The 26,683-nt window shown below is 38.5% G+C and overlaps 1 protein-coding gene and 1 pseudogene across 3 annotated transcripts in view; one reads left to right on the top strand and one right to left on the bottom strand.

Moving 5' to 3' along the window:
- Nucleotides 1-26,683, top strand: part of RDX (radixin) — a 129,596-nt gene that overhangs the window by 33,182 nt on the left and 69,731 nt on the right. For all 3 annotated transcript variants that reach the window (XR_014069230.1, XM_081543510.1, XM_081543511.1), the window contains 5 exons: nucleotides 2,753-2,836; nucleotides 3,037-3,183; nucleotides 4,322-4,418; nucleotides 5,206-5,369; nucleotides 16,396-16,526. Coding sequence is in view for 2 of the 3 variants with exons in the window: in XM_081543510.1 (XP_081399636.1) it covers nucleotides 2,753-2,836; nucleotides 3,037-3,183; nucleotides 4,322-4,418; nucleotides 5,206-5,369; nucleotides 16,396-16,526 (623 nt within the window). In the remaining variant the exon portion in view is untranslated. The remainder of the gene's footprint in view (nucleotides 1-2,752; nucleotides 2,837-3,036; nucleotides 3,184-4,321; nucleotides 4,419-5,205; nucleotides 5,370-16,395; nucleotides 16,527-26,683) is intronic.
- Nucleotides 10,737-10,889, bottom strand: LOC145526844 (large ribosomal subunit protein eL39 pseudogene; annotated as a pseudogene).

Raw genomic sequence — 26,683 nt, 5'->3', positions numbered from 1 at the left:
GAGGTGGTCTGGAAATGAACCGAAAATATCTCTGAGATGTGCCTGTATCTGGTAATATAGACAGGGATGATAAATGATGGAGTGAGAAAATATTTCCTGAGAAAATAGAGGAATAAGTCATTTAATGGGATTTCTGAGTGGCACGATGGTAAAGAATACCCACCTGCCAATGCAGAAGACACAAGAGACATGGGTTGGGAAGATCCCCTGGAGAAGGAAATGGCAACCCACTCCTGTATTCTTGCCTGGGAAATTCTCTGGACAGAGGAGCCTGGGGGGCTACAGTCATGGGATTGCAGACTGGAACATGACTTAGTGTGCGCACATGGACACACACACACTTATTTAAAGGCCCAAATAGATTTAAAGCCAAGGTGAAACAGGTTAGCCTTATCATGAAGAAAAGACTCCTTTTTTGCTGGACAGATTTAGCTTCCCTATCCACCCCTCAGTAATTGTGTTTTGGTTTTTTTTTTAATTTTTAAAATTTTTTCAAGTTTTTTATTTTTATTTTTGGCTGTGCTGAGTCTTCCTTACTGTGCACAGGCTTTTTCTAGTTGTGGTGCGTGGGTTTCTTACTGAAGGGGCTTCTCTTGTTGCAGAGGACAGGCTCTAGGGCACATGCCCTCAGTAGTTGCAGGCTCTAGAGTCATTTAGAGTCAGTTTTTTTTGGCGGGGGTGAGATTTAATAACCACTTTATTCCATGCACTAGGGACTCTGGAAGGGACTGGGGATTGGCTGAGAGCAGAGAAGGTACAATCCTAGAGCAAGGAGGGCAGGAAGAAAGGACAGAAACCGGGGAAATATATATTATATAGATACTCTAATTTATAGACCACATCTCACCTGCATGCGACCACCGCCCTCCCCAGCACCTCCTCACCCGGATGCTGGGTCTCTCTTCTGCCCTCGGGCTAGAGTCTCTTCCCCAGCCCCCACTTACCCCCCAATGCTCAGGGCCGAGGTCTCCAGAAAGCTTCTGCCGGGGCCCTGGTGCCCTGTCTTGTCTTTGAGGTCCGAGGCGGCGGCAGCAGCAGTCGGGTGAGGGGAGCCGGTGCTCCTGCATGCCCGGCCTGGGGGCAGGGGGCTGGCCACGCGCAATATGGGCTGGGCTGGGGAGGCCCTAGTGCACCGGGCGCGGTGGTGAGCGCTGGACCAGGCGCTGGGGTGGCGGAGTCCAGTGGGAGGCGCGGTGCTTGGGGCCTTGACCTCCGAGTTCCAGCCAGGGCGGCGTGGGGCGCAGAGAACCGCGCAGCGCTGGGAAGAGCTGGGTGCTGGTGGCCGGCGGCCTGGCTGGCAGTGTGTGCGAAGGCCCCCAGGTGAAGCAGGCACTTGCCGAATCCGGAAAGGGGCCCCTGGCTAGCGTCTCAGCGTCCTGGGCTGCGGACAGGGAACCCAGGGGGCTCTACCCGGCTTCCCTGCCTCAGGTAGCTCACAGGGAACTCCACCAGGGCTCAGTAGCTGTGGCCCACTGGCTTAGTTGCCCCACAGCGTGTGGGATCTCCTTGGCGCAAGAATAAAACCTGTGTCCCCTGCAGTGACAGGTGGATTCTTAACCACTGGACAATGAGGATATTTCTTTTTTTTTTTAATTTAATTTTTATTTTATATTGGGATATTATATTTGATTTACAGTGTGTTACTTTCAGCATACAGCAGAGTGGTTCAGTTATACATAACATATATCTATTCTTTTCCATATTCTTTTCCAAAGTGGAAATTTTTAGATACCTGAAAACCATTCATGCAGATTAATAATACAAGTATATTATATAAAATGGAAACGAAGGAGACTTAAGATGCTTAATATAAAAAGCCAGAACATAAATCTTAGTGGCATTCAATTTAATTAACCTGTGCGTTCAGGTTTCGTTAACATTGTCATTTCTGCAGTCGGCTGCACTGCATTGCATTACATTGCCCTCAAGGCTTGCCTCTTGATGAGCATAGAGGGCAGATGGCAAGAGAGTATTAAGACAAGAAAAATGTGAAAACTTAAGTGCTGTAAAGAAGTGTTAGATTTAAGTGTTGAAAATAAAAATATTTGTTCATGTTTGCTTACATTTGTAGAAGAAACACTGAAATGATACAAAAGAAACTAAGTTACTTGAAGCTTGGGGGGTGGTGGAAAAAATGCTTTTTCACTTGTAAACTTACATAAAAGTATAATCTGTAGAAAATATAAAAATTAAATTTAGCAGGAAAGAAAGTAAATACATAGAGTCATAGAAGAGTTCTGATTTTTGATCTGTTCCTCTCAAATCTTTATTATTTGTGAGAAAGTTACTTTCCCTGTTTTGGTACAATATTTTATTCATTGCAAGCATTTGAATTCCCATGAACTATCCATGTAACTATTTCTAAAACTTAATGTAAAATAATTTTAGGGTCGTAGAGTCTTTTTATTTTGAGTCAATTGTAGGTTCACACACTGTTGTAATAAAAAACGATAGTGAGGTCGGGGTCCTGTGTATCCTTCTCCGAGCCTTCCCTAATGGTAACATCTTGCATGACTTCAGTACAATATCACAACTAGGATGTTGGCGTTGATGCCATCCACTGACCCCATTCAGGTTTCATCAGTATTACTGCAGTCATTTGTGTGTATGTATGTATGTGTGTAATTTTATCATGTGTATAGCTTTGTATGACTACCACAGTTAAGGTACTGAATAATTCTAGACTTTTTAAAAGCATATTGATTTTGAATCTAAGGGGCATTTTTATAGATTTTTTTTTTTTGCCTTACAGTGTTTTGGAGCAACACAAACTGACAAAAGAACAGTGGGAAGAAAGAATACAGAATTGGCATGAAGAACATAGAGGAATGCTAAGGTAATGAGTGGTTATTTTCTTAGTGTTTTTCCTCAAGTTAAGGTTTTTTTTCCCATAACACTTTTTATTGTATCAGATTATCCCTCAAAGATTATTAGACTTAAAGGAATACATATAAAGCACTAAACTTTAATCCAAAACATTTTGTAATTTGTTTGATCTTATGTTTATATATGTTAAAATTAGCTTTATTTCAACAGGGAGGATTCTATGATGGAGTACTTGAAGATTGCACAGGATCTGGAAATGTATGGAGTCAACTATTTTGAAATAAAAAATAAGAAAGGAACTGAATTGTGGCTAGGTGTTGATGCTTTGGGTCTGAATATTTATGAACATGATGACAAGTAAGTAAATTAGTTGCATAGTGAACTAGTCTTTATTCAGCAGTCTGTATGGCTTTAATCTTACATGTAAAGTTCTGTTGGGGCTTGATTATTCTTAACTGCTTCTCCCTTACCCCCAAATTAAAAGATTAGTTAATGTTGGATAGGTTCTCAGATAACATACCTGTTTTCTCAACATCTTGTAGTTTCAGAGTTCTACTTCTCAAGAAGTGTATTTATCAAATAGAGTGATTTCACTTCTATTTGAAGTATGCTTCCTGATGTCTTGTGAGTTATGTCTGGTAACTTAAAATTTGTTCTCTCACAGATGAAAAGTGATTGCTTAAATGTTTTGCCTGGCCTGTAGGTTGAAATTGAAATTAACATGCATAAACACAGTGCAGTGAGACAATGAATTATAGGTGTATAATTTACTGTATTTTGTAACATTTTTTTGTTTGAACATTTATAAGAATTATTTTGAATATTTTTAGACATCAATAGAGTAGAATATTGCTATCATGCATACTGAACAGTGGCATTTTATTTTGAAATCGACCTGGAATGTATGTCAGGCTCTTAGAGCACTTTTAAGTAATGATAGCTACAGTTATTTTACACCTTTCTTTTATTTACCATGTCACATGAGCATCTAAGTCTATGCCAATAATGCTTTTTTCTAAGATGTTTCTTTTTATTCTGGCCTCAGAACTTAATTTTCATTATTTGCAGGTATCTAATAAAGTACACATTCCTAAGCAAATACAATAATTCCAAAAGATAGTGTTTTACTGATTTTACTCTCATATTTTTTCATATATTACAAAGCAAGTTAAAATGCTGTGTTATTCAGAAGAGAAAATTTTGAAAGTTTTGAATGAAAAGCAAAATGACCTGAAGAGTAAATTTTGTGGATGAAATCTTTTCTTCTTTTTCTTCCTTTAAAAATTTTGAAAGAGTTGCTGTTAAGAGTACAGAGTACCTGTTAGAGGTGTGACTACAGATAAAGATGGAGAATGTGAAAGAGGGGTGAGCTCAAGATGGGAGGGATTCGGATTGGGGATTGTGGACAGTGGGGACTTTGGACTTAACTGGAACGGGTCAGTTTCTTTTTATAATGAGAATATATTCATCTTAAACGGTGCTTTTATTTTTTAAGGTTAACACCTAAAATTGGTTTTCCCTGGAGTGAAATCAGAAATATTTCATTTAATGACAAAAAATTTGTTATAAAACCAATTGACAAAAAGGCACCTGTAAGTAAAATTCTTATATTTTATGTATTAACTCTTTAAATTTCTGCCACTTTGCTATGCTAGCACTTGAAGAACGACATTGTCTATTTATTGAACTGCTTCTGAGAAGTAGCCCTTTTCACAGTTTTATTTTAACTAAGATTTAACTATAAGGTAGGCAATATTTATTAGAAGATGGTTGGAAACAATCACCGTTCCTATTTAAAAAAAGCATGTTGGTGGCTAGAATTAGTGGCGATAACCTCCTCTAAATTAACTTTCTTAGAGAGTATTGCATAATGAACTTTGGATTTTTGTAACTCAGAGCCTTGAATGTAAGAAATCTTTATACTTAGTTTTTTTATTGCTCTAGTGTCAGGGATACTCTAGTATTTTAGCTCAGTTACTGAAAACACAAAGATGTGGAGAAAATTTCTAGGTTAAAAAGTTTAACAGACTTGAACAAAGGTCCAATTTTGAGATTAATGGCAAAGGCAAAACAAACAAAAAATCCTCTGAGGTGAAGGAATTGATGTTCATAGTTTCTTTGGAGAAGAAAAAAGAATAAATGTCATTTAATATATTGAAAAGATAAGAATGTTAGCTTCTCCCCAAAACCAGTAGGGAACGAAAGGGTGAGGAACCAGTTTTGTGAAAATATGGCATAAGGAGTGAAGAAATTCTGTGATTTCTAAACTATATGGAATATGACATTAGAATTCATAGGAAAGGTTGAAATTTTGTAGAGATTATTGTGGGAAGGACTATCCTTCATGAAGATTTTAAATTCAGGCTCCTTTATGTTTAGGATTTTGTTTTTTATGCACCTCGTTTGAGAATCAATAAGCGGATTTTGGCCTTATGCATGGGAAACCATGAACTGTACATGCGAAGGAGGAAGCCTGACACTATTGAAGTACAACAGATGAAGGCCCAGGCTAGAGAGGAAAAACATCAGAAGCAGTTGGAAAGGTATGGAGTTTACGGCCTTTCTTTTTCTTAATTTTTGCCTGTGCTGAGTCTTCATCACAGCACATGGGCACTTCTGTTTGTCTGTTGTGGAACATGGGCTCTAGAGCACACGGGCTCAGTAGGTGGGCGCATGGGCTTCTCTAGTTGCAGCACGTGGGCCTGGCTGTCCCAAGGTACGTGGAACCCCAGTTCCCCAACCAAGTGTCAAACCTTCATCCTCTGCTTTGGAAGGTGGATTCTTAACCACTGGACCACCAGGCAAGTCCCTAGCCTTTTGTTTTTAATTGATAGCAGTAGGTTATCTAAAATTTAAGAATCCTCATCAGTTTCTATAATATACTCTAAATTTACATTTTTACGTCATATTCATTTAATACCATGATACAGTTGATGAAAAAGTGTATTCAGGTTTTTCCATAAGGTGTTACAGAAAATGATATTAAAATTGAGTGACAGCATGTGTTACCACTATCCTCTTCTAAAGTGAGTATGTATAATTTTCAAGTTAGAAATCTAGGATATTTCTGAGAAAATAGCTTTTCGAGACTTCACAGAGGTGCTTTTCCTGTATTGTGCTTGCTTTTTACTGACAGACTTTGGTGTGGACATAGTATGAAATTTTCAAGTTTGTTTTGCTTGTGACTTGTGTGTCTTCATTTTCCAGGGTAAGAATATGCAGAACATTTTGCTTTGAAACAGTGTCAGTGATGTGAAGTGAACAGTCACTATTCAGAGTTTAACAACACTAGCACTCCCTGCCAGTGACACTGATCTTTTTAACCAGGGTTCACTTAGACTTTCGAAAAAGATGTTAAATATATTAAATTAAGACTTCTGAAACATAAAAATATTGAATAAAATCCTTGTCTGGAACCGCATTACTAGCTCCAGCACTCATAATTCCCAAATCTGATTCTATACTAATTGAGACTTTATGCTTTATTTGAAAAAACTTAGAGACCAAATTAAAGTTAACATCAATTGAGAAAATCATTGTAGAATAACACTATAATCTTAAGAATAGAGTAGGTCCTAAAGAAAACAGAATTGAGGACCCCTAACCATATACATAACAGAGAAGGCAATGGTAACCCAATCCAGTACTTTTGCCTGGAGAATCCCATGGACGGAGGAGCCTGGTGGGCTGCAGTCCATGGGGTCGCAAAGAGTCAGACAAAACTGAGCGACTTCACTTTCACTTTTCACTTTCATGCTTTGGAGAAGGAAATGGCAACCCACTCCAGTGTTCTTGCCTGGAGAATCCCAGGGACAGGAGAGCCTGGTGGGCTGCCGTCTATAGGGCCGCACAGAGTCGGACATGACTGATGCTACTTAGCAGCAGCAGCAACAACCATATACATAAAAACATACATTGTGTTGGAAATGACATGATTTGAATTCAGTAATTAAATCAGTCCTCTGCCAGAAATAGTTTTGCTACCTATACTTTTAGTGATTGTATTAGATACATTTTTTTTTCTTAAATGTTCTGTGTAATTCAGATATTTTATTAATTTACATTGTTTCACTCAAGTTGTCTGCCTTAGAGAAGTTAGTTCAGTTCAGTTCAGCTGCTTAGTCATGTTGGACTCTTTGCAACCCCTTGGACTGCAACATGCCAGGCCTCCCTGTCCATCACCAACTCCCGGAGTTTACTCAAACTCATGTCCGTTGAGTCAGTGATGCCATCCAACCATCTTATTATCTGTTATCCCCTTCTCCTCCTGCCTTCAATCTTTCCCAGCATCAAGGTCTTTTCAAATAAGTCAGTTCTTCACTTCATGTGGCCAAAATATTGGCGTTTCAGCTTCAGCATCAGTCCTTCCAGTGAATATTTGGGACTGATTTCCTTTAGGATGGACTGGCTGGATCTCCTTGTAGTCCAAAGGACTCTGAAGAGTCTTTTCCAACACCACAGTTCAAAAGCATCAATTCTTTCTCACATCCATACATGACCACTGGAAGAACCATAGCCTTCACTAGATGGACCTTTGTTGGCAAAGTAATGTCTCTGCTTTTTAATATGCTGTCTAGGTTGGTCATAACTTTTCTTCCGAGGAGCAAGCGTCTTTTAATTTCATGGCTGAAGTCACCATCTGCAGTGATTTTGGAGCCCCCCCAAATAAAGTCTGCCACTGTTTCCACTGTTCCCCCATCTATTTCCCATGAAGTAATGGGACCGGATGCCATGATCTTAGTTTTCTGAACGTTGAGCTTTAAGCCAACTTTTTCACTCCTCTTTCACTTTCATCAAGAGGCTCTTTAGTTCTTCTTCCCTTTCTGCCATAAGGGTGGTGTCATCTGCATATCTGAGGTTATTGATATTTCTCCCGGCAATCTCGATTCCAGCTTCTGCTTCCTCCAGCCCAGCGTTTCTCATGATGTACTCTGCATATAAGTTAAATAAGCAGGGTGACAATATACAGCCTTGACGGACTCCTTTTCCTATTTGGAAGCAGTCTGTTGTTCCATGTCCAGTTCTAACTGTTGCTTCCTGACCTGCATACAGATTTCTCAAGAGAAGTTAACTGCTTCATAAAACATGTTTTAAACAGGCATGAAACTCCTGTAATTCCTGACCCCACCATTAAAGATGCTAAGTTGGAATGTTACTTTGAGCTCTGTCAGTTTTTACTGCTCTTATGTGGCTTAGGATTACATTGTAGCTCTTGATTTACTTTTAATTGAAGGATAATTAGAATATTGTGTTGGTTTCTGCCATACATCAACATGGATCAGCCATAGGTATACATATGTCCCCTCCCTCTTGAACCTCCTTCCCACCTCCCACTCCATCCCACCCCTCTAGCTTGCAGCTGGCCCCATTTTGAGTTCCCTGAGTTATACACAAATTCCCACCGGCTGGCTGTTTTGCACATGTTAATGTGTATGTTTCCATTCTATGCTTCTCTCCATTCATCCCACCCTCTCCTTCTTATATTCATCTCACCCTCTTATAGTCATCTCATTCATCTTCTTATATTCATCTCACCCTCTCCTCCTTCTTCCACCTCCTGTGTCCATAAGTCTGTCTGTGTTAGCATATCCATTGCCACTGGGAAAATAGGTTCATCAGTACCATCTTTCTAGGTTCCATATATGCCTTAATATAGGATATTTGTTCTTCTCTTGTGACTTACTTCATTCTTTGTAATAGGCTCTAGATTTATTCACTTCATTAACACTGACTCAAATGCGTCCCTTTTTATGGCTGAGTGATATTCCATTGTGTATATGTACCACAGCTTCTTTATCCATTCATGGACGTCTAGGTTGCTTCCATGTCTTAACTATTATAAATAGTGCTGCAGTGAACATTGGGGTACATGTGTCTTTTTCAGTTACAGTTTTCTCAGGGTATATGGCTAGTGGTGGATTGTTGGGTCATATGGTAGTTTTAGTCCTAGATTTTTAGGGAATCTCCGTACTATCTTCCATAGTGGCTGCATCAGTTTACATTCCACCCAACAGGAAACCAACATGTCATGTCCCCTTTCTCCACACCTTCTTCAGCTCTTATTGTTTGAAGAGTTTTTTGATGATGGCCATTCTGACACGTGTAAGGTCATGTAGTTTTGATTTGCATTTCTCTAATAATGAGTGATCTTGAGCATCTTTTCTTGTGTTTATTAGCTATCTGTATGTCTTCTTTGGAGAAATGTCTGTTTAGGTCTTTTGCCCACTGTTGCACTGAGTTATTTGCCTTTCTATTATTGAGTTGTATAAGCTGCTTATATATTTTGGAAATTAATCCTTTGTCAGTTGTTTCATTTGCTATTATTTTCTCCCATTTTAAGGGTTGTCTTTCACCTTGTTAATAGTTTCTTTTGCTATGCAAAAGCTTTTAAGTTTAATTAGGTCTTACTTATTTTTGTTTTTCTTTCTATTACTCTAGGAGGAGACTCATAGATGATCTTCCTGTGATTTATATAATAGAGTGTTCTGCCTATGTTTTCCTCTTAAGAGTTTTACAGTTTCTGGTCTTACATTTAGGTCTTTAGTCCACTTTGAGCTAATCTTTGTATATCATGTTAGGAAGTGTTCTAGTTTCATTCTTTCACATGTAGCTGTCCAGTTTTCCTAGCACCACTTATTGGAGAGACTGTCTTTGCCTCAGTATATATTCTTACCTCCTGTGTCAAAGATAAGGGTTTATCACTGGCCTTTCTGTCTTGTTTCATTGGTGTATATTTCTGTTTTTGTGCCAGTACCATACTTTATTGATGATTGTAGCTTTGTAGTATACTCTGAAGTCAGGAACGTTAATTCCTCCAGTCCATTTTTCTTTCTCAAGATTGCTTTGGCTGTTTGGGGTCTTTTTGTGTTTCCATATGAATTGGGAGATTTTTTTTGTTCTAGTTCTGTGGAAAATGCCATTGGTGATTTGATAGGGTTCACATCAAATCAGTAGATTGCATTTTGTAGTTTAGTCATTTTCACAGTATTGATTCTTCCAGTGCAGGAAAATGGAATAGCTCTCTGTTTATGTTGTCTTTGTTTTCTTTTATCAGTGTCTTATAGTTTTCTATATATAGCTCTTTGTTTCCTTAGGTTGATTTATTCCTACATATTGTATTCTTTTTGTTGCAGTGATAAATGGGATTGATTCCTTAATTTCTCTTTCTGACTTTTTGTTCTTAGTGTATGGAAATGCAAGTAGTTTTTGTGTATTGATTTTGTATCCTGTGATTAGCTCTAGTAATTTTCTGATGCTATTTTTAGGGTTTTCTATGTATAGTATCATGTCATCTGCAGACAGTGAGAATTTTACTACTTCTTTCCAGTCTGAATTTTTTTTGTTTTCTTTAACTCTCTGATTGTCATAGCTAGGACTTCCAAAATTACATTGAATAATAGTGGCGAGAATGGGCACCCTTGTCTTGTTTCTGATATTAGAGGGGATGCTTTCAGGTTTTCACCATTGAGAATAATGTTTACTGTGGGTTTATCATTTATGGCCTTTAATATATTGAGGTAGATTCCTTCTATGCCCATTTTTTTGAGTGTTATCATAAATGGGTACTGGATTTTTTTCAAAAGCTTTTTCTGCATCTATTGAGATGATCTATGGTTTTTATCTCTCAGATTGTTAATATGGTGTATCACATTGATTGATTTGCATATATTGAAGAATCCTTGCATCCTTGGGATCATGGTGTGTGATCTGTTTTTCTTTTTCCCCAAATAAGTTTCACGTATTTATTACTGAGCCTCAGACTGCTAGCGAGGAAACAAGAAACATTAGGAGTCAAGCATTCCATCTCCCTTAAGTTTAGACAGTTGTGATGTTCCAGCTGTGATTTGGCTGGTTAATATGCAGATGGTCTTAACACATAGCATGTGCTCCACTTTATATGTGATGCTTTTTTATACACCCAGCTTGGTTTTTCTCCAATGTCTTCTCTTGGAATTGTCCCTAATCTTACTAGTTTTCATTCGAATCCATTGAGTAATGGGACGATTGTGCTTTTGTTTCTTGGCCAGGAATCGCTTGACCCTGAAAGTCTTGTGAGAAGACATTGTGAGAAGCAAAGTCAACCACACATAGGATGGTGGAGAAAAGAAAAGAGCATGTGTGATCTTTTTAATGTGTTGTTGAGTTCTGTTTGCTAGAATTTTCTTGAGGATTTCTGCTTCTATGTTCATCAGTGATATTGGGCTGTAATTTTCTTTTTTTGTGATGTCTTTTTCTGATTTTGGTATCAGGGTGATGGTGGCCTCGTAAAATGAGCTTGGAAGTATTCCTTCCTCTGCAATTTTTTGAAAAAGTTTCAGAGGGATAGGCATCAGCTCTTCTCTAAATGTTTAATAGATTTCACCTGTGAAGCCATCTGGCCGTGAACTTTTGTTTGTAGGGAGATTTTTGGTCAGTTTTCATTTTAGTGCTTATATTGCCTTGTTCATAGTTTCTATTTTTTCCTGATTCAGTCTTGGAAGATTGAACTTTTCTAAGAATCTGTCCGTTTCTTCCAGGTTGTTCATTTTATTGGCATATAGTTTCTTGTTATAGTCTCTTATGATTCTTTGTATTTCTGCATTGTCTATTGTAACCTGTCCTTTTTCATTTATAATTTTGTTGATTTGAGTCTGGCTAATGGTGTGTCCATTTTGTTTATCTCCTTAAAGAATCAGCTTTTTTTCAGTTATTTTAGGTGTAAAGTTAGTTGTCTATTCGATGTTTTTGTTTCTTGTGATAGGATTACATTGCTATAAACTTCCCTCTTAGAACTGTTTTTGCTGCATCCCATAGGTTTTTGGTTGTCGTGTTTTCGTTGTCATTTGTTTCCAGGAATGGTTGATTTCTCGTCTTACTTCTTCAGTAACCTGTTCGTTATTAAGAAATGTATTATTTAGTCTCCATGGATGTGTGTTTTACAGTTGTTTTTTTTCCTCTGTGATTGATATCTAGTCTTATATTCTTGTGGTCAGAAAAGATGCTTGATACGATTTCCATTTTTTAAAATTTACTGGGAATTGATTTGTGACCTGAGATGTGGTCTATCCTGGAAAACGTTCAGTCTGCACTTGAGAGGAAAGTGTATTCCTTTGCATTTGGACGGAATGTCCTGAAGATATCAACTAGGTCCATACGGCCTAATGTGGGATTTAAGGCTTGTGTTTCCTTAATTTTCTGTTTTGATGAACTGTTCGTTGGTGTAAAAGGGAAAGGGAAAGGGAAGTCGCTCAGTCGTGTCCGACTCTTTGCGACCCCGTGGACTGTAGCCTACCAGGCTCCTCCGTCCATGGGATTCTCTAGGCAAGAATACTGGAGTGGTTTGCCATTTCCTTCTCCAGGGGATCTTCCCTGACCCAGGGATCGAACCCAGGTCTCGTTGGTGTAAGTAGGGTATTAAAATCTGTACTGTTGTGTTACTGTCAATTTCTCCTTTTATGGCTGTTAGTGTTTGCCTTATGCATTGAGGGGCTCCTATGTTGGGTGCGTAAATATTTGCCATTGTTATGTCTTCTTGGATTGATCATTATGTAGTGTGCTTCCTTATCTCTTAAAATATTTTTTTGTTTTAAGGTCTATTTTGTCTGATAGGAGGATTGCTACTCCGACTTTCTTTTGATTTCCATTTTGCATGGAATGTATTTTTCCATCCTTTCACTTTCAGTCTATATGTCTCTCTAGGTCTGAAGTGGGTTTCTTGTAGATAGCATATGTATGGGTCATGGTTTTGTATCCATTCAGTCAGTCTGTGTCTTTTGGTTGGAGCATTTAATCCATTTACATTTAAAGTAATTATTGATATATATGCTCCTACTGGAATTTTCTTAATTGTTTTAAGCTTATTTCTGTAGATCTTTTCGTTTTCTTGTGTTTCCTTCCTGTGGAAGTCCCTTTAACTTTGTCTGTAAAGCTGGTTTTGTGGTGTTAAATTCTCTTAACTTTTGCTTGTCTGAAAGATTTTAATTTCTCTGTCAAATATGAATGAGATTCTTGCCAGGTAGAGTAATCTTGGTTGTAGATTTTTCCCTTTTAGTACTTTAAATATATCCTGCCATTCTCTTCTGGCCTACAAGGTTCCTGCTGAAAGATATCTGTTAATTGAATGGGGTTTCCCTTGTATGTTGCTTCTCCCTTGCTGCTTTTAATAAGTAGTCTTTCTTTGTTTTTAATCTTTATTAGTTTGACTAGTACGTGTCTCAGTGTGTATCTCCTTGGGTGTATACTGTATGGGACTCAGTACTTTTTGGACTTGTTTCCTTTCGCATTTGGGGAAATTTTCAAATAAGTATTTTCAAATATTTTCTCAGACCCTTTCTTTTTCTTTTCTAGTATGAGGACACCTATAATCCGAATGTTGGTGCGTTTAATATTGTCTGAGAGGTCTCTGAGCCTATCCTCAATTCTTTTCATTCTTTTTCCTTTAGTCTGCTCTTCAGAAGTTATTTCCACCATTCCATTCTTCTGACTCACTTATTCTGGTATTGATTGCTTCTAGAGTATTTTTGCTTCCCTGGTGGCTCAGGTGGTAAAGAGCTTGCATGCAATGTAGGAGAAATCTGGGTTCAGTCCCTGGTTTGGGAAGATCCCCTGGAGAAGGGAATAATAACCCACTCCAGTAATCTTGCCTACAGAATTCCATGGACAGAAGAGTCTGGCAGGCTACAGTCCATGGTGTTGCAAAGAGTCAGACATGACTGAGCTACTAACACACAGAGTATTTTAAATTTCATTATGTGTTGTACATCTCTGTTTATTCTTTATTTCTTCTAGGTCCATGTTAAATGTGTTAATTGCTCCTTGCATTTTGTCCGTCCTGTTTTTGAGGTTTTGGATCATCTTTATTATCATTACTCTGAATTCTTTTTCAGATGGTTTGCCTATTTTCTCTTCGTTCATTTGGTCTTGTGAGATTCTGTCTTGTTCCTTCATTTGTGCAGTATTTCTCTGCCTTTTCATTTTTATTCTAACGTACTGTGTTTGAGGCCTCCTTTTCCCAGGCTTTCAGGTTGTATTCCTTCTTCCTTTTGGTTTCTGCTCTCAATGGGTAAGGTTTGTCCAGTGGTTTGTGTAGGCTTTGTGTTGGGAGTAGACTTCTGCTTGTGTTCTGGTGAAAGGAGGTAAGGTTTTGTTTTGTTTTTTCTTCCCTTCTGATGGGCTGGGCTGTGTGAGGTGGTATTTGGGGTGTCTGTGGCAATCCAGTTCAGTTCAGTCGCTCAGTCATGTCCAACTCTTTGCGACCCCATGAATCGCAGCACGCCAGGCCTCCCTGTCCATCACCAGCTCCCGGAGTTTACCCAAACCCATGTCCATCGAGCCAGTGATGCCATCCAACCATCTCATCCTCTGTCGACCCCTTCTCTTCCTGCCCCCAATCCTTCCCAGCATTAGGGTCTTTTCCAATGAGTCAACTCTTTGCATGAGGTGGCCAAAGTATTGGAGTTTCAGCTTCAACATCAGTCCTTCCAGTGAACACCCAGGACTGATCTTTAGGATGGACTGGTTGGATCTCCTTGCAGTCCAAGGGACTCTCAAGAGTCTTCTCCAACACCACAGTTCAGAAGCATCAATTCTTCGACACTCAGCTTTCTTCACCATCCAGCTCTCACATCCATACATGACCACTGGAAAAACCATAGCCTTGACTAGACGGACTTTTGTTGGCAAAGTAATGTCTCTGCTTTTAAAGATGCTATCTAGGCTAGTCATAACCTTCCTTCCAAGGAGTAAGCGTCTTTTAATTTCATGGCTGCAGTCACCATCAGCAGTGATTTTGGAGCCCCCAAAAATAAAGTCTGACACTGTTTCCACTGTTTCCCCATCTGTTTCCCATGAAGTGATGGGACCAGATGCCATGATCTTAGTTTTCTGAACATTGAGCTTTAAGCCAACTTTTTCACTCTCCTCTTTCACTTTCATCAAGAGGCTCTTTAGTTCTTCTTTACTTTCTGCCGTAAGGGTGGTGTTATCTGCATATCTGAGGTTATTGATATTTGTTCCGGCATTTCTTGATTCCAGCTTCTTCCAGCCCAGCGTTTCTCATGATGTACTCTGCATATAAGTTAAGCAGGGTGACAATATACAGCCTTGACGTACTCCTTTTCCTATTTGGAACCAGTCTATTGTTCTGTGTCCAGTTCTAACTGTTGCTTCCTGACCTGCATACAGGTTTCTCAGGAGATGGGTCAGATGGTCTGGTATTCCCATCTCTTTCAGAATTTTCCACAGTTTATTGTGATCCACATAGTCAAAGGCTTTGGCATAGTCAATAAAGCAGAGGTAAATGTTTTTCTGGAACTCTCTTGCTTTTTCGATGATCCGGCGGATGTTGGCAATTTGATCTCTGATTCCTCTGCCTTTTCTAAAACCAGCTTGAACATCTGGAAGTTCACGGTTCACGTATTGCTGAAGCCTGGCTTGGAGAATTTTGAGCATTCCTTTACTAGCGTGTGAGATGAGTGCAATTGTGCAGTAGTTTGAGCATTCTTTGGCATTGCCTTTCTTTGGGATTGGAATGAAAACTGACCTTTTCCAGTCCTGTGGCCACTGCTGAGTTTTCCAGATTTGCTTGCATATGGAGTGCAGCACTTTCACAGCATCATCTTTGAGGATTTGAAATAGCTCAACTGGAATTCCGTCATCTCCACTAGCTTTGTTCGTAGTGATGCTTCCTAAGGCCCACTTGACTTCATATTCCAGGATGTCTGGCTCTAGGTGAGTGATCACACCATCGTGATTATCTGTGTCGTGAAGATCTTTTTTGTACAGTTCTTCTGTGTATTCTTGCCACCTCTTCTTAATATCTTCTGCTTCTGTTAGGTCCATACCATTTCTGTCCTTTATCGAGCCCATCTTTGCATGAAATGTTCCCTTGTTATCTCTTATTTTCTTGAAGCGATCTCTAGTCTTTCCCATTCTGTTGTTTTCCTCTATTTCTTTGCATTGATCTCTGAGGAAGGCTTTCTTATCTCTCCTTGTTATTCTTTGGAACTCTGCATTCAGATGGGAATATCTTTCCGTTTCTCGTTTGCTTTTCACAGCTATTTGTAAGGCCTCCTCAGACAGCCATTTTGCTTTTTTGCGTTTCTTTTCCATGGGGATGGTCTTGATCCCTGTCTCTTGTACAGTGTCATGAACCTCTGTCCATAGTTCATCAGGCACTCTGTCTATCAGGTCTAGTCCCTTAAATCTATTTGTCACTTCCACTGTATAATCATAAGGGATTTGATTTAGGTCATACCTGAATGGTCTAGTGGTTTTCCCTACTTGCTTCAATTTAAGTCTGAATTTGGCAATAAAGAGTTCATGATCTGAGTCACAGTCAGCTCCTGGTCTTGTTTTTGCTGACTGTATAGAGCTTCTCCATCTTTGGTTGCAAAGAATATAATCAGTCTGATTTCGGTGTTTACTATTCGGTTCTTAACTATATGGTTTTTGAATACATCTAAATATAATGAATACTTAAAATATTGATATGCTGTCGTTTCTTCTTAGTTAATTTACAGTTACTACTTAGGTTTCATGTATATATTTTCATATATTAATTTGTAACAACACAATGTAATTCCTTTTAAGGGCTCAATTAGAGAATGAAAAGAAGAAAAGAGAAATAGCAGAAAAGGAAAAGGAAAGAATAGAACGTGAAAAGGAAGAGCTAATGGAACGTCTGAGGCAAATTGAAGAACAGACAATGAAAGCCCAGAAAGGTAAAAAGTTTCTTTTTTATATTGGATTCAAAATTGATGCTCTCGCATCAGATAATATAGTATTTCTAAATACTGTTAAATCTTATTTGTCTTTTCTTTAAATTTATTTTTTAATTGGAGGAAAATTGCCTTACAATCCCATACAAATAATGAATCAGCCATAATTGTACATATGTCCCCTCCCACCATTCCACCCCTCCAGGTCATCACAGAGCACCAGGCTGAGCTCCCTGTCTTATCTAGCAACTTCCCTCAAGCTATTTATTTGACACATGATGCTGTATATATATTGATGCTGCTTTCTCGATCCATCCCACCCTCTCTTTCCCCAAGTGTGTCCACAAGTCCATTCTCTACATCCATGTCTCCATTCCTTCTCTGCAAATAGGTTCATCTGTACCATTCTTCTAGGTTCTACATACAATGCAAATTATTATGCCATGTTTGGTTTCCTCTTTCTGACTTAATTCATTCTGTGTAACAGGCTTTAGGCTCATCCACATCACTACAACTGACTCAAATTTGTTGCTTTTTATGGATGACTGATATTCTTTTGTTTTTATGTAGCACAGCTTGTTTATCCATTTATCTGTTGATGAACATCTAGTTACTTCCATTTCTTGTATAGACCTAATTCCATTTAATTGCCAATTTAATAGTGGAATTAAATCATAAATATATTTTTAAGGCACATTCATGTATACAACGCTTATGTATTTGTTTTTCATTTACTTAAGGAAATATTTTTATATGTACTTTTATTATACATTACAAATGACTATATGTTAATTTTTTCCTTTGGACTATCCAGGGTTCCATACACAAAAATACATTTTCAATGCTTTCTGGCATTTAAACAAAATCTCTTTATGGATATTTAAGTACTTTAAGGCATTTAGGTAGTTTAAGGCGCTTTAAGCTAGTCTGACTATTTAAACTCTTCTAGAACTCAGTCTCTAGGTTCAGTATATTAAAAAATACGCAACACGTAGCCATGTTTTGTTTGTTTTTGATAACATGTTTGGAAGAACCTACTTTGTAGACAGTAGGTAACCAAAATGTTACATTATATTAATGTTTTATTGTTTTAATATCGTTATTATTTGTCTGTGTCAGGTCTTAGCTGTGACAATGCAGGCTCTTCACTGTGTCATGTGGAATCTTTTTTTGTGGTACATAGACTCTCTAGTTGTGTAACATGGCATGTGGGATCTTAGTTCCCCAACCAGGGATTGAACTGGCATTCCCTGAGTTGCAATTCAGATTCTTAACCACTGGACCACCAGGGAAGTCCCAACTACAATGTATATTTAGAAAGACTACATTTATATTTAGCAAGTGTGGTTTATATGAAGTAACTCTTCAGTTGAGTTCAGTTCAGTCGCTCAGTCGTGTCTGACTCTTGGCGACTCCATGAACTGCAGCACGCCAGGCCTCCCTGTCCGTCACCAGCTCCCGGAGTTTACCCAAACTCATGTCCATTGAGTCGGTGATGCCATCCAACCATCTCATCCTCTGTCGTCCCCTTCTCCTTCTGCCTTCGATCTTTCCCAGCATCAGGGTCATTTCAAATGAGTCAGTTCTTTGCCCCAGGTGGCCAAAGTATTGGAGTTTCAGCTTCAACTTCAGTCCTTCCAATGAACACCTAGGACTGATCTCCTTTAGGATGAACTGGTTGGATCTCCTTGCAGTCCAAGGGACTCTCAACAGTCTTCTCTAACATCACAGTTCAAAAGCATCAATTCTTCGACACTCAGCTTTCTTTATAGTCCAACTCTCACATCCATACATGACTACTGGAAAAACCATAGCCTTGACTAGACAGACCTTTGTTGGCAACGTAACGTCTGCTTTTTAATATGCTGTCTAGGTTGGTCATAACTTTCCTTCCAAGGAGTAAGCATCTTTTAATTTCATGGCTACAGTCACCATCTGCAGTGATTTTGGAGCCCGAAAAAATAAAGTCTGCCACTGTTTCCACTGTTTCCCCATCTATTTGCCATGAAGTGATGGGACCGGATGCCATGATCCTAATTTTCTGAATGTTGAGCTTTAAGCCAACTTTTTCACTCTTCTCTTTCACCTTCATCAAGAGGCTCTTTAGTTCTTTACTTTCTGCCATAAGCGTGGTGTCATCTGCATAATTGATATTTCTCCCAGCAATCTTGATTCCAGCTTGTTCTTCATCCAGCCCAGCGTTTCTCATGATGTACTCTGCATATAAGTTAAATAAGCAGGATGACAATATACAGCCTTGATGTACTAGAATAGACAAGATACTGAGCAAAATGCTATGCTCCTTCTTAAGAATTAGTACCTGCTTTCCTGATGACCAGTAGAATCAGACATTCAGTTCTGTTGAAAATAGCTGTTAGTCTTATTTAAGGTTTATTTTTGCCCCTTGCATCAGCTGACGGTGGGGCGATGCTTTTGAGCAGTGGGTAGAATAATTTTCCAGATGGGTAGCTAGAGGAGGAAGTCACAGAGATTGTTATAAATGTACAAATTGATCATCCCAATTGTAAGAGAAGAAATAGATTTTAAAAAGCCCTGGGTTTTACTCTGACTCATGAGGAACCTGACTTCTCAGAGTTGTAAGAGACCTAGAAACTGTTCAGTTTGAAACTCCGAGGTAGTAAAGAGACTTGTTTGCAGGCCATAGCCCAAGGGTAAAACTTGTTTCCTGGATTCCAACTTGATGCTGTTTCTACCACTCTTGGGCTTCCCTGGTGGCTCAGCTGGTAAAGAATCCTCTTGCAATGTGGGAGACCTCGGTTCAATCTCTGGGTTGGGAAGATCCCCTGGAGAAGGGAATGGCTACCCACTCCAGTATTCTGGCCTGAAGAAGTCCATGGGGTCACAAAGAGTTGGACGTGACTGTGCGAGTTTCACACACACTACCACTCTAGGTGGTTTTTCATCAGTTAAAGCAGATATTCATGATGTGCCAACTTTGTGCTGGATTTTAGACAGATATGTAGTGTTCATGGGAGTGAACCCTGTGTGCTTGACAGAAATGAGATGGATACATAAAAATTTTAGTAAAGTTAGATAACATGTGCTAAGTGCTAAGTGAAGAGTATAAGCAATATTTATATTAGAGGAAGAATCTTGAAAAAAAAGCTAGAATATACTCAAGTGTTTTTTACAAAAGGAAAGTTTAAAGAAATTTATTATACTGCTTTAATTTTGAAGAGAAGATTGAAGGATAGCAGCTTTGCATTTATATAATACCTTTTCTGAGAGAATAGCTATTTACTAAATCTTTAATCTCATTTATTTAGATGTGTGATAAAAATATTACTGATTTACATGCAGACAAGTACTTAAGTAAGTGAGCACTAAAGAATATAAGGAAGATAGAATGCAAGAAAAATATAGAGCATCCTTGTCAAGACAGTTTCAAATCAGTCATCCTAAGGCGAAGGACATCCAGTTTTGCTTGTTTCCTTTTTTTTCCTAATAATAAAGCTTTTCCAGGCTGTCCTAAACTCTGCATCAGTTGTATTGTAATTTATGCTAAATTGTCATTCAAATGATAAGTAGCTCTAACCATTTCTAAATCATGACATTTAGTGGATAAACCAGTAATTTTTTGTTTGAAAAGAACATATATTTCATTATTGTCATCTTCTTAAAAATTTGATATTGATGGTATTATTTGAAATTTGAAATGTCACAAATAATTAAACAGAACCATGCTAACAGTTTGCATTGCCATATTCATTATTGTTAAATTATTTAGCTTCCTTTGTCATTCTTTTAACTATTTTTAAGATACATTGGTGACTGTATTTGAGATATAAGACAGCCAAACTTGACTTTACTTTCTGTTCTAAAACAATAACAAATAACAAAATGAATTTCCACCTTCACAAAAACAAACCATAGGAAAGAGTTAGGGGTATAGTGATTTCATTCTGGATACTTGTTATCATAATGACCCATATAACCATGATGGTGTCATCAGTCACCTGGAGCCAGAGTGTGAAGTCAAGTGGGCCTTAGGAAGCATCACTATGAACAAAGCTAGTGGAGGTGGTGGAATTCCAGCTGAGCTATTTCAAATCCTAAAAGATAATGGTGTTAAAGTGCTGTAGTCAATAGGCCAGCAAATTTGGAAAACTCAGCAGTGGCCACAGGACTGGAAACGGTCAGTTTTCATTCCAATCCAAAAGAAAGGCAGTACCAAAGAATGTTCATACTACCACACAGTTGCACCACTCATTTCACACGCTAGCAAAGTAATGCTCAAAATTCTCCAAGCTAGGCTTCAACAGTATGTGAACTGAGAACTTCCAGATGTTCGAGCTAGATTTAGAAAAGGTAGAGGAACCAGATATCAAATTGCCAACATCCCTTGGATCATTGTAAAAGCAAGAGAATTCCAGAAAAACATCTACTTCATTGACTATGCTAAAGCCTTTGACTGTGTGGATCACAATGAACTGTGGAAAATACTTCAAGAGATGGGAATACCAGACCACCTTACCTGCCTCCTGAGAAACCTGTATGCAGGTCAAGAAGCAACAGTTAGAGCCAGATGTAGAACCATGAACTAGTTCCAAATTGCAAAAGGAGTACATCAAGGCTGTACATTATCACCCTGCTTATTTAACTTCTATGCCGAGTACATCATGCGGAATGCTGGGCTGGGTGAAGCACAAGCTGAAATCAAGATTGCTGGGAGAAATATCAATAACCTCTGATGTGCAGATGACACCACCCTTATGGCAGAAAGCGAAATGGAACTAAGTCTCTTGATGAAGGTGAAAGAGGAGAGTGAAAAAGCTGACTGAAAACTCAACATTCAAAAAATGAAGATCACGGCATCTGGTCCCACCAGTTCATGTCAAATAGATGGGGAAACAATGGAAACAAGTGACAGACTTTATTTTCTTGGGCTTCAAAATCACTGCAGATGGTGACTGTAGCCATGAAATTAAAAGATGCTTGATCCTTGGAAGAAAAGCTATGACAAATCTAGACAGCATATTAAAAAACAGACATTACTTTGCAGACAAAGGTCGTTCTAGTCAAAGCTGTGGTTTTTCCAGTAGTCATGTATGGATGTGAGAGTTGGACAGTAAAGAAGGCTGAGTGCGAAAGAATTCATGCTTTTGAACTGTGGTGTTGGAGAAGACTCTTGGAGAGTCCCTTGGACTGCAAGAAGATCCAACCAGTCCATCCTAAAGGAGATCAGTCCTGGATGTTCATTAGAAGGACTGATGCTGACGATGACACTCCAATACTTGGCCACCTGATGCAAAGAGCCGACTCATAGAGAAAACCGTGATGCTGGGAAAGATTGAAGACAGGAGGAGTAGGGGACGACAGAGAGATGGTTGGATGGCATCATTGACTCAATGGACATGAGTTTGAGCAAGCTCCGGGAGTTTGTGATGGACAGGGAAGCCTGGAGGGGTACAGTTCACGAGGTCGCAAAGAGTTGGACATGACTGAGCCACCGAACAGCAACAACTTGTTAAGCACCCAGTACTGTTCTAGGCTGTTTTCTAGCTGTTGGGGATATAGTATTGGACATGTAAGATCCCTGCACTCGTGTAACTTACAGTTTATTGAGGAAAGACAGAGTGATAAATGTAACAGATAATAAAAATCATTTTATGTAGTTCTAAGTTCTGTGAAGGAGATAAGCAGGGTAATGTGATAAAAGTAATAATTGTGAGTAGGAGGGGGTTTATGTATGCATTGTTTACAAATAGAAGTCAAGCTTTAATTCAGATATGCATTTACAGTATGACCATAAGCAAGTCATTTTTAGCTTCTCGATTTCCTTAGGCTCCTAACTTCTAAAATGGAAGCAAATAATCTAATTTAGTTTACTGAGGTTTTTTGAAATATAGTTACAGTAAAAAATTATTTGTTGAAGTTTTTTCATAGGTATAGTAATGTGCATACCTCTTAGATGTAAGGCTTGGTGAATTTTTATAAAATGAATTTATTTTTGTAACTACCCAGAACAAGATAGAGACCATTACCTGCCCTCAGGGAACCCCCTCTTGTGTCTCTCCCCCGTCAGTTTTTCATCCCAAATGTGAGATATCATTCCGATTTATATCATCATATAGTTTAGTCTTAGTTTTTTTCTAGTAGCTTTGTTGAGATACAATGTACATACCACACAACCTTTTTTTTTTTTGACTAGTTTATTTTCTATTTTTTAACTTTACAATATTGTATTTGTTTTGCCATACATTGACATGAATCCACCATGGGTGCACATGTTTTCCCCCTCCAGAACCCCCCTTCCACCTCCCTCCCCATCCCATCCCTCCGGGTCATCCCGGTGCACCAGCCCCGAGCACCAGCCCTGAGCACCCTGTATCATGCATTGAACCTGGACTGGCGATTCGTTTCACATATGATAATTTACATGCTTCCATGCCATTCTCCCATATCATCCCGCCCTCGCCCTCTCCCCTAGAGTCCATAATACTGTTCTATTTATCTGTGTCTCTTTTGATGTCTCGCATACAGGGTTATCTTTACCGATTGACTAAATACCGTATATATGTGTTAGTATACTGTATTGGTGTTTTTCTTTCTGGCTTCCTTCACTCTGTATAATAGGCTCCAGTTTCATCTACCTCATTAGAATGTATTCTTTTTAATAGCTGAGTAATATTCCATTGTGTATATGTACCACAGCTTCCTTATCCATTCATCTGCTGATGGGCATCTAGGCTGCTTCCATGTCCTGGCTATTACAAACAGTGCTGCGATGAATATTGGGGTACACGTGTCTCTTTCAATTCTGGTTTCCTCAGTGTGCATGCCCAGCAGTGGGATTGCTGGGTCATGTGGCAGTTCTATTTCCAGTTTTTTGAGGAATCTCCACACTCATACCACACAAGCTTTGGAGTGTACGATGTGATAACTTTTAGTATTATTCACAGGAGTTATGCAGCTGTCACCAAGATTTTAAAATAACTTCATCACCCCTTAAAGAAGTCCCATACCTGTTAGCAGTCACTCCCATTTATTCCCAGTTCTTCCAGCTTCCCCACCCCCCATTCCTGGGCAGTTACTAATTTAATTTTTTATCTCTATAGACTTTCCTGTCCTGGACATTTCACATAAATGCAGTCATGCAAAACATGGTCTGTTTGCAAGTTTCATCCTGTTTTAGCATCTTTGAGGGACTTTATTGCTGAATAATATTCTATGCATAGGATGCTACATTTTACTTTTTCATCAGTTGTTGAACTTGTGGGTTGTTCCTACCCTTTGACTGTTGTGAATATGCTGCTGTGAACCTTTGTACAAGTTACTGTGTATCCATACGTGTTCACTTCCTTTTGCTGTAAGCCTGAGAGTGGAATTGGTGGGCCATATGTTTAACTTTTTGAGGACCTGCCCATGTGATTTCTAAAACAACTGTTTGCCATTTAACATTCCTACCAGTAAGACATGTTTTTTCCACATCCTCACCAACACTTGATAGTGTTTTTGTCTTTTGGATTATGGTCATTATAAATAGCAATGAAGTGTTGTCTCATTGTGGTTTTGATTTGCATTTTCCTAATGGCTAATGATGTTGAGCATCTTTCCATATCCTTATTGGCCCTTTGTATCTCTTTGGAGTAATGTATTTTCAAATTTTCTCTGCATTTTTCAATCAAGTTTTTTGTTGTTGAGGTGTAAGACTTTTTAAAAATTTTTGTATAAATCTCGTATCATATATCACATATAATATGCAAATATTTTCTCCTGTTGTGTGGGTAATCTTTTTACTTTGTTGATGGTATTCCTTGGTTTTAAATTTGGATGAATCCAATTTATTATTTATTTTGGGCTTTTATTACTTGAGTTTTTGGCATAATCCCTTAGAATCATCTTGCCTGTGTTTTAACTACATAGAAATTCATGTGTACTTATTTTTGGCTTCTTTTTGCTCAGACTCATGCAGATAGCTGTATTTTTTTTTTTTAGGTTTTTTTTTTTTTTTTTACATTATTGTATAATATTCTACTGCATTTACCTGTTTATCCATTCTACTGGTGACAGACATTGGGGATATTTCCTGTTTGGAGTTATTATAAAACCAGGCTGCTATGAGCATTCTTGAAAATGGTAGTTGGTGTGCTTGTCTGCTCATCTGTTGGATGTGCACTCCTGGTACTGTGAGTGGAGTCGCAGGATCGCAGCTGTGCAGAGTATTGCAGACACTGCCATCAGTTTCCCAAAGTGGGTGTATCAATTTTCATTCCTCCCTGTGCTCGACATCTTCATCATTACATCCACCACTCATTATTGTCAGGATTACTCTTTTGTTTGTTTAGCCATTCTGGTGAATACAGTTAGTACAATGCACTTCCTTGATGACTGATGAGTTTGAGCACCTTAGCAAATCCTTATAGCTTTCTCTGAAGTGCCTTTTCACTTGTTTTGCCCATTCAAAAAAAATATTGGATTTTCTTCTTTTCCCTATTGATCATGCAAAGGAAATCTTTACATGTATTGTTAAAAAAAAAAATCTCTCCATGGTTTACTTTTTTAATCTCTTAATGGTTGGTGTCTTTTAATGAAAAGACAGTCAACTTTAAGCTCCATTTATCACTCTTTTTCCTTATGATTATGAATGTATTATTCTTTACTACCTTCTAGAAACTTTGTTTTACCTTTCACATTTCGGTCTATAGTCCATATGTGTGACTTTTGTAAGGGTCAAGGTTTTTTTTTTACCCATATGTATTTCTATCTGATTCAGATCCGTTTATTGCTAAGGCTTTATACCATACAGAGCATCACCTTCCTCACAAATCCAGAAGTCTATGTGAATCTACTTCTAGACTTTGTTCCACCTACTAGTTTGCCTGTTGTGGTGCCAGTGCCGCAGAGTTCATTTACTAGTTGTATCTAAAAAGATTTTTAACGGACACGTCTCATAAATAAGTCATAGGTATATAGTAAAATGGTAGGAAGCATGTTTCAAGGACAGGGTGACTCTTGGGCTGCCATGTTACTTTATCTTTAATCTTTTATGGTATTAGTTGTTAATGGTTATATGTTACATACTTTTATAATACTGAAGTTAAATGGAAAATATTACTTATAAATAATATAATTACTTTATAATAATTACTTATTAGAGAGCCATTTAGTTTATAAGAAGACATCTAATGTCTGAAAAAGTGAAAGTGAAGTCGCTCAGTCATGTCCGACTCTTTGCGACCCCATGGACTGTAGCCTACCAGGCTTCTCTGTCCATGAGATTCTCCAGGCAAGAGTACTGGAGTGGGTTGCCATTTCCTTCTCCAGGGGATCTTCCAGACCCAGGGATGGAACCGGAGTCTCCCGCATTGCGAGCAGACGCTTTGCCCTCTGAGCCACCAGGGATGTCTACAGAAGAGTTTAATATCTGCCAAGACTAGCCTCTTCTGTTTAAGTCAACAGTCTGAATATGCTGCTATTGCACAGAATAAACCCTCTTGTCCCATAGTATTGTGAGGTGATGCACTTCCTGGTTTATTCCTAGGTTGGTAGTTTTCTCTTTGTTTGCTATATTAACTATTCCTTTCCTCCAATCTTCTGTGACTTCCTATTCTAGTTATTCACAATACTTTTTTGAATAGAGAGCTCCTGGGGAAGAAATTCTGGAAATGGAAAATCCAGGAGAGGAAGATAAGCTGTTGAAATGTTTTTGCTGCAAACTTCTGTGGGTTGAGGATGTGATAACAGTTTTTGAATATGATGAAAGCTCCATAACTCATTTATCTTCTTAGTTGGCACTTATAATCATGCTTTTCTATTAAGTTCTCCACCACTGCCTGAGAGAGAGAGAGAGTGTGTGTGTGTGTGTGTGTGTGTGTGTGTGCTCACGTGTGTATATATTTATGTAAATTTTTTTTTTTTTTCAGATTTTCTTCCTTTAATGTTTCATTTTCAACCACAGGAGAAGCTTAACATGCTCTTCACATTTATAGTTTTGCTGTTTATTTGGTGGTTATAAATGTTTTATCTTTTTTGAGATGGGGGCTTCTTTTTTCTCCTTTAATGCATGATTCTAGTGTGTGGCTCCCTGTTTTGCTAAAGTAAAATTAGCAGTGTGTTTAGTCTCTGTCAGAGCTGAGCGTTTAGCTGGTTGTCTTTATGAAGCGCTGGTAGATGGTGAGCCTAAAGGTAAAGGTTAC

This window comes from Giraffa tippelskirchi, chromosome 11 (genome assembly GCF_054371585.1).
Source record: "Giraffa tippelskirchi isolate mGirTip1 chromosome 11, T2T-mGirTip1v1.2.pri, whole genome shotgun sequence".
Lineage (NCBI taxonomy): Eukaryota > Metazoa > Chordata > Mammalia > Artiodactyla > Giraffidae > Giraffa > Giraffa tippelskirchi.
This window is presented reverse-complemented; position numbering and strand designations above follow the sequence as displayed.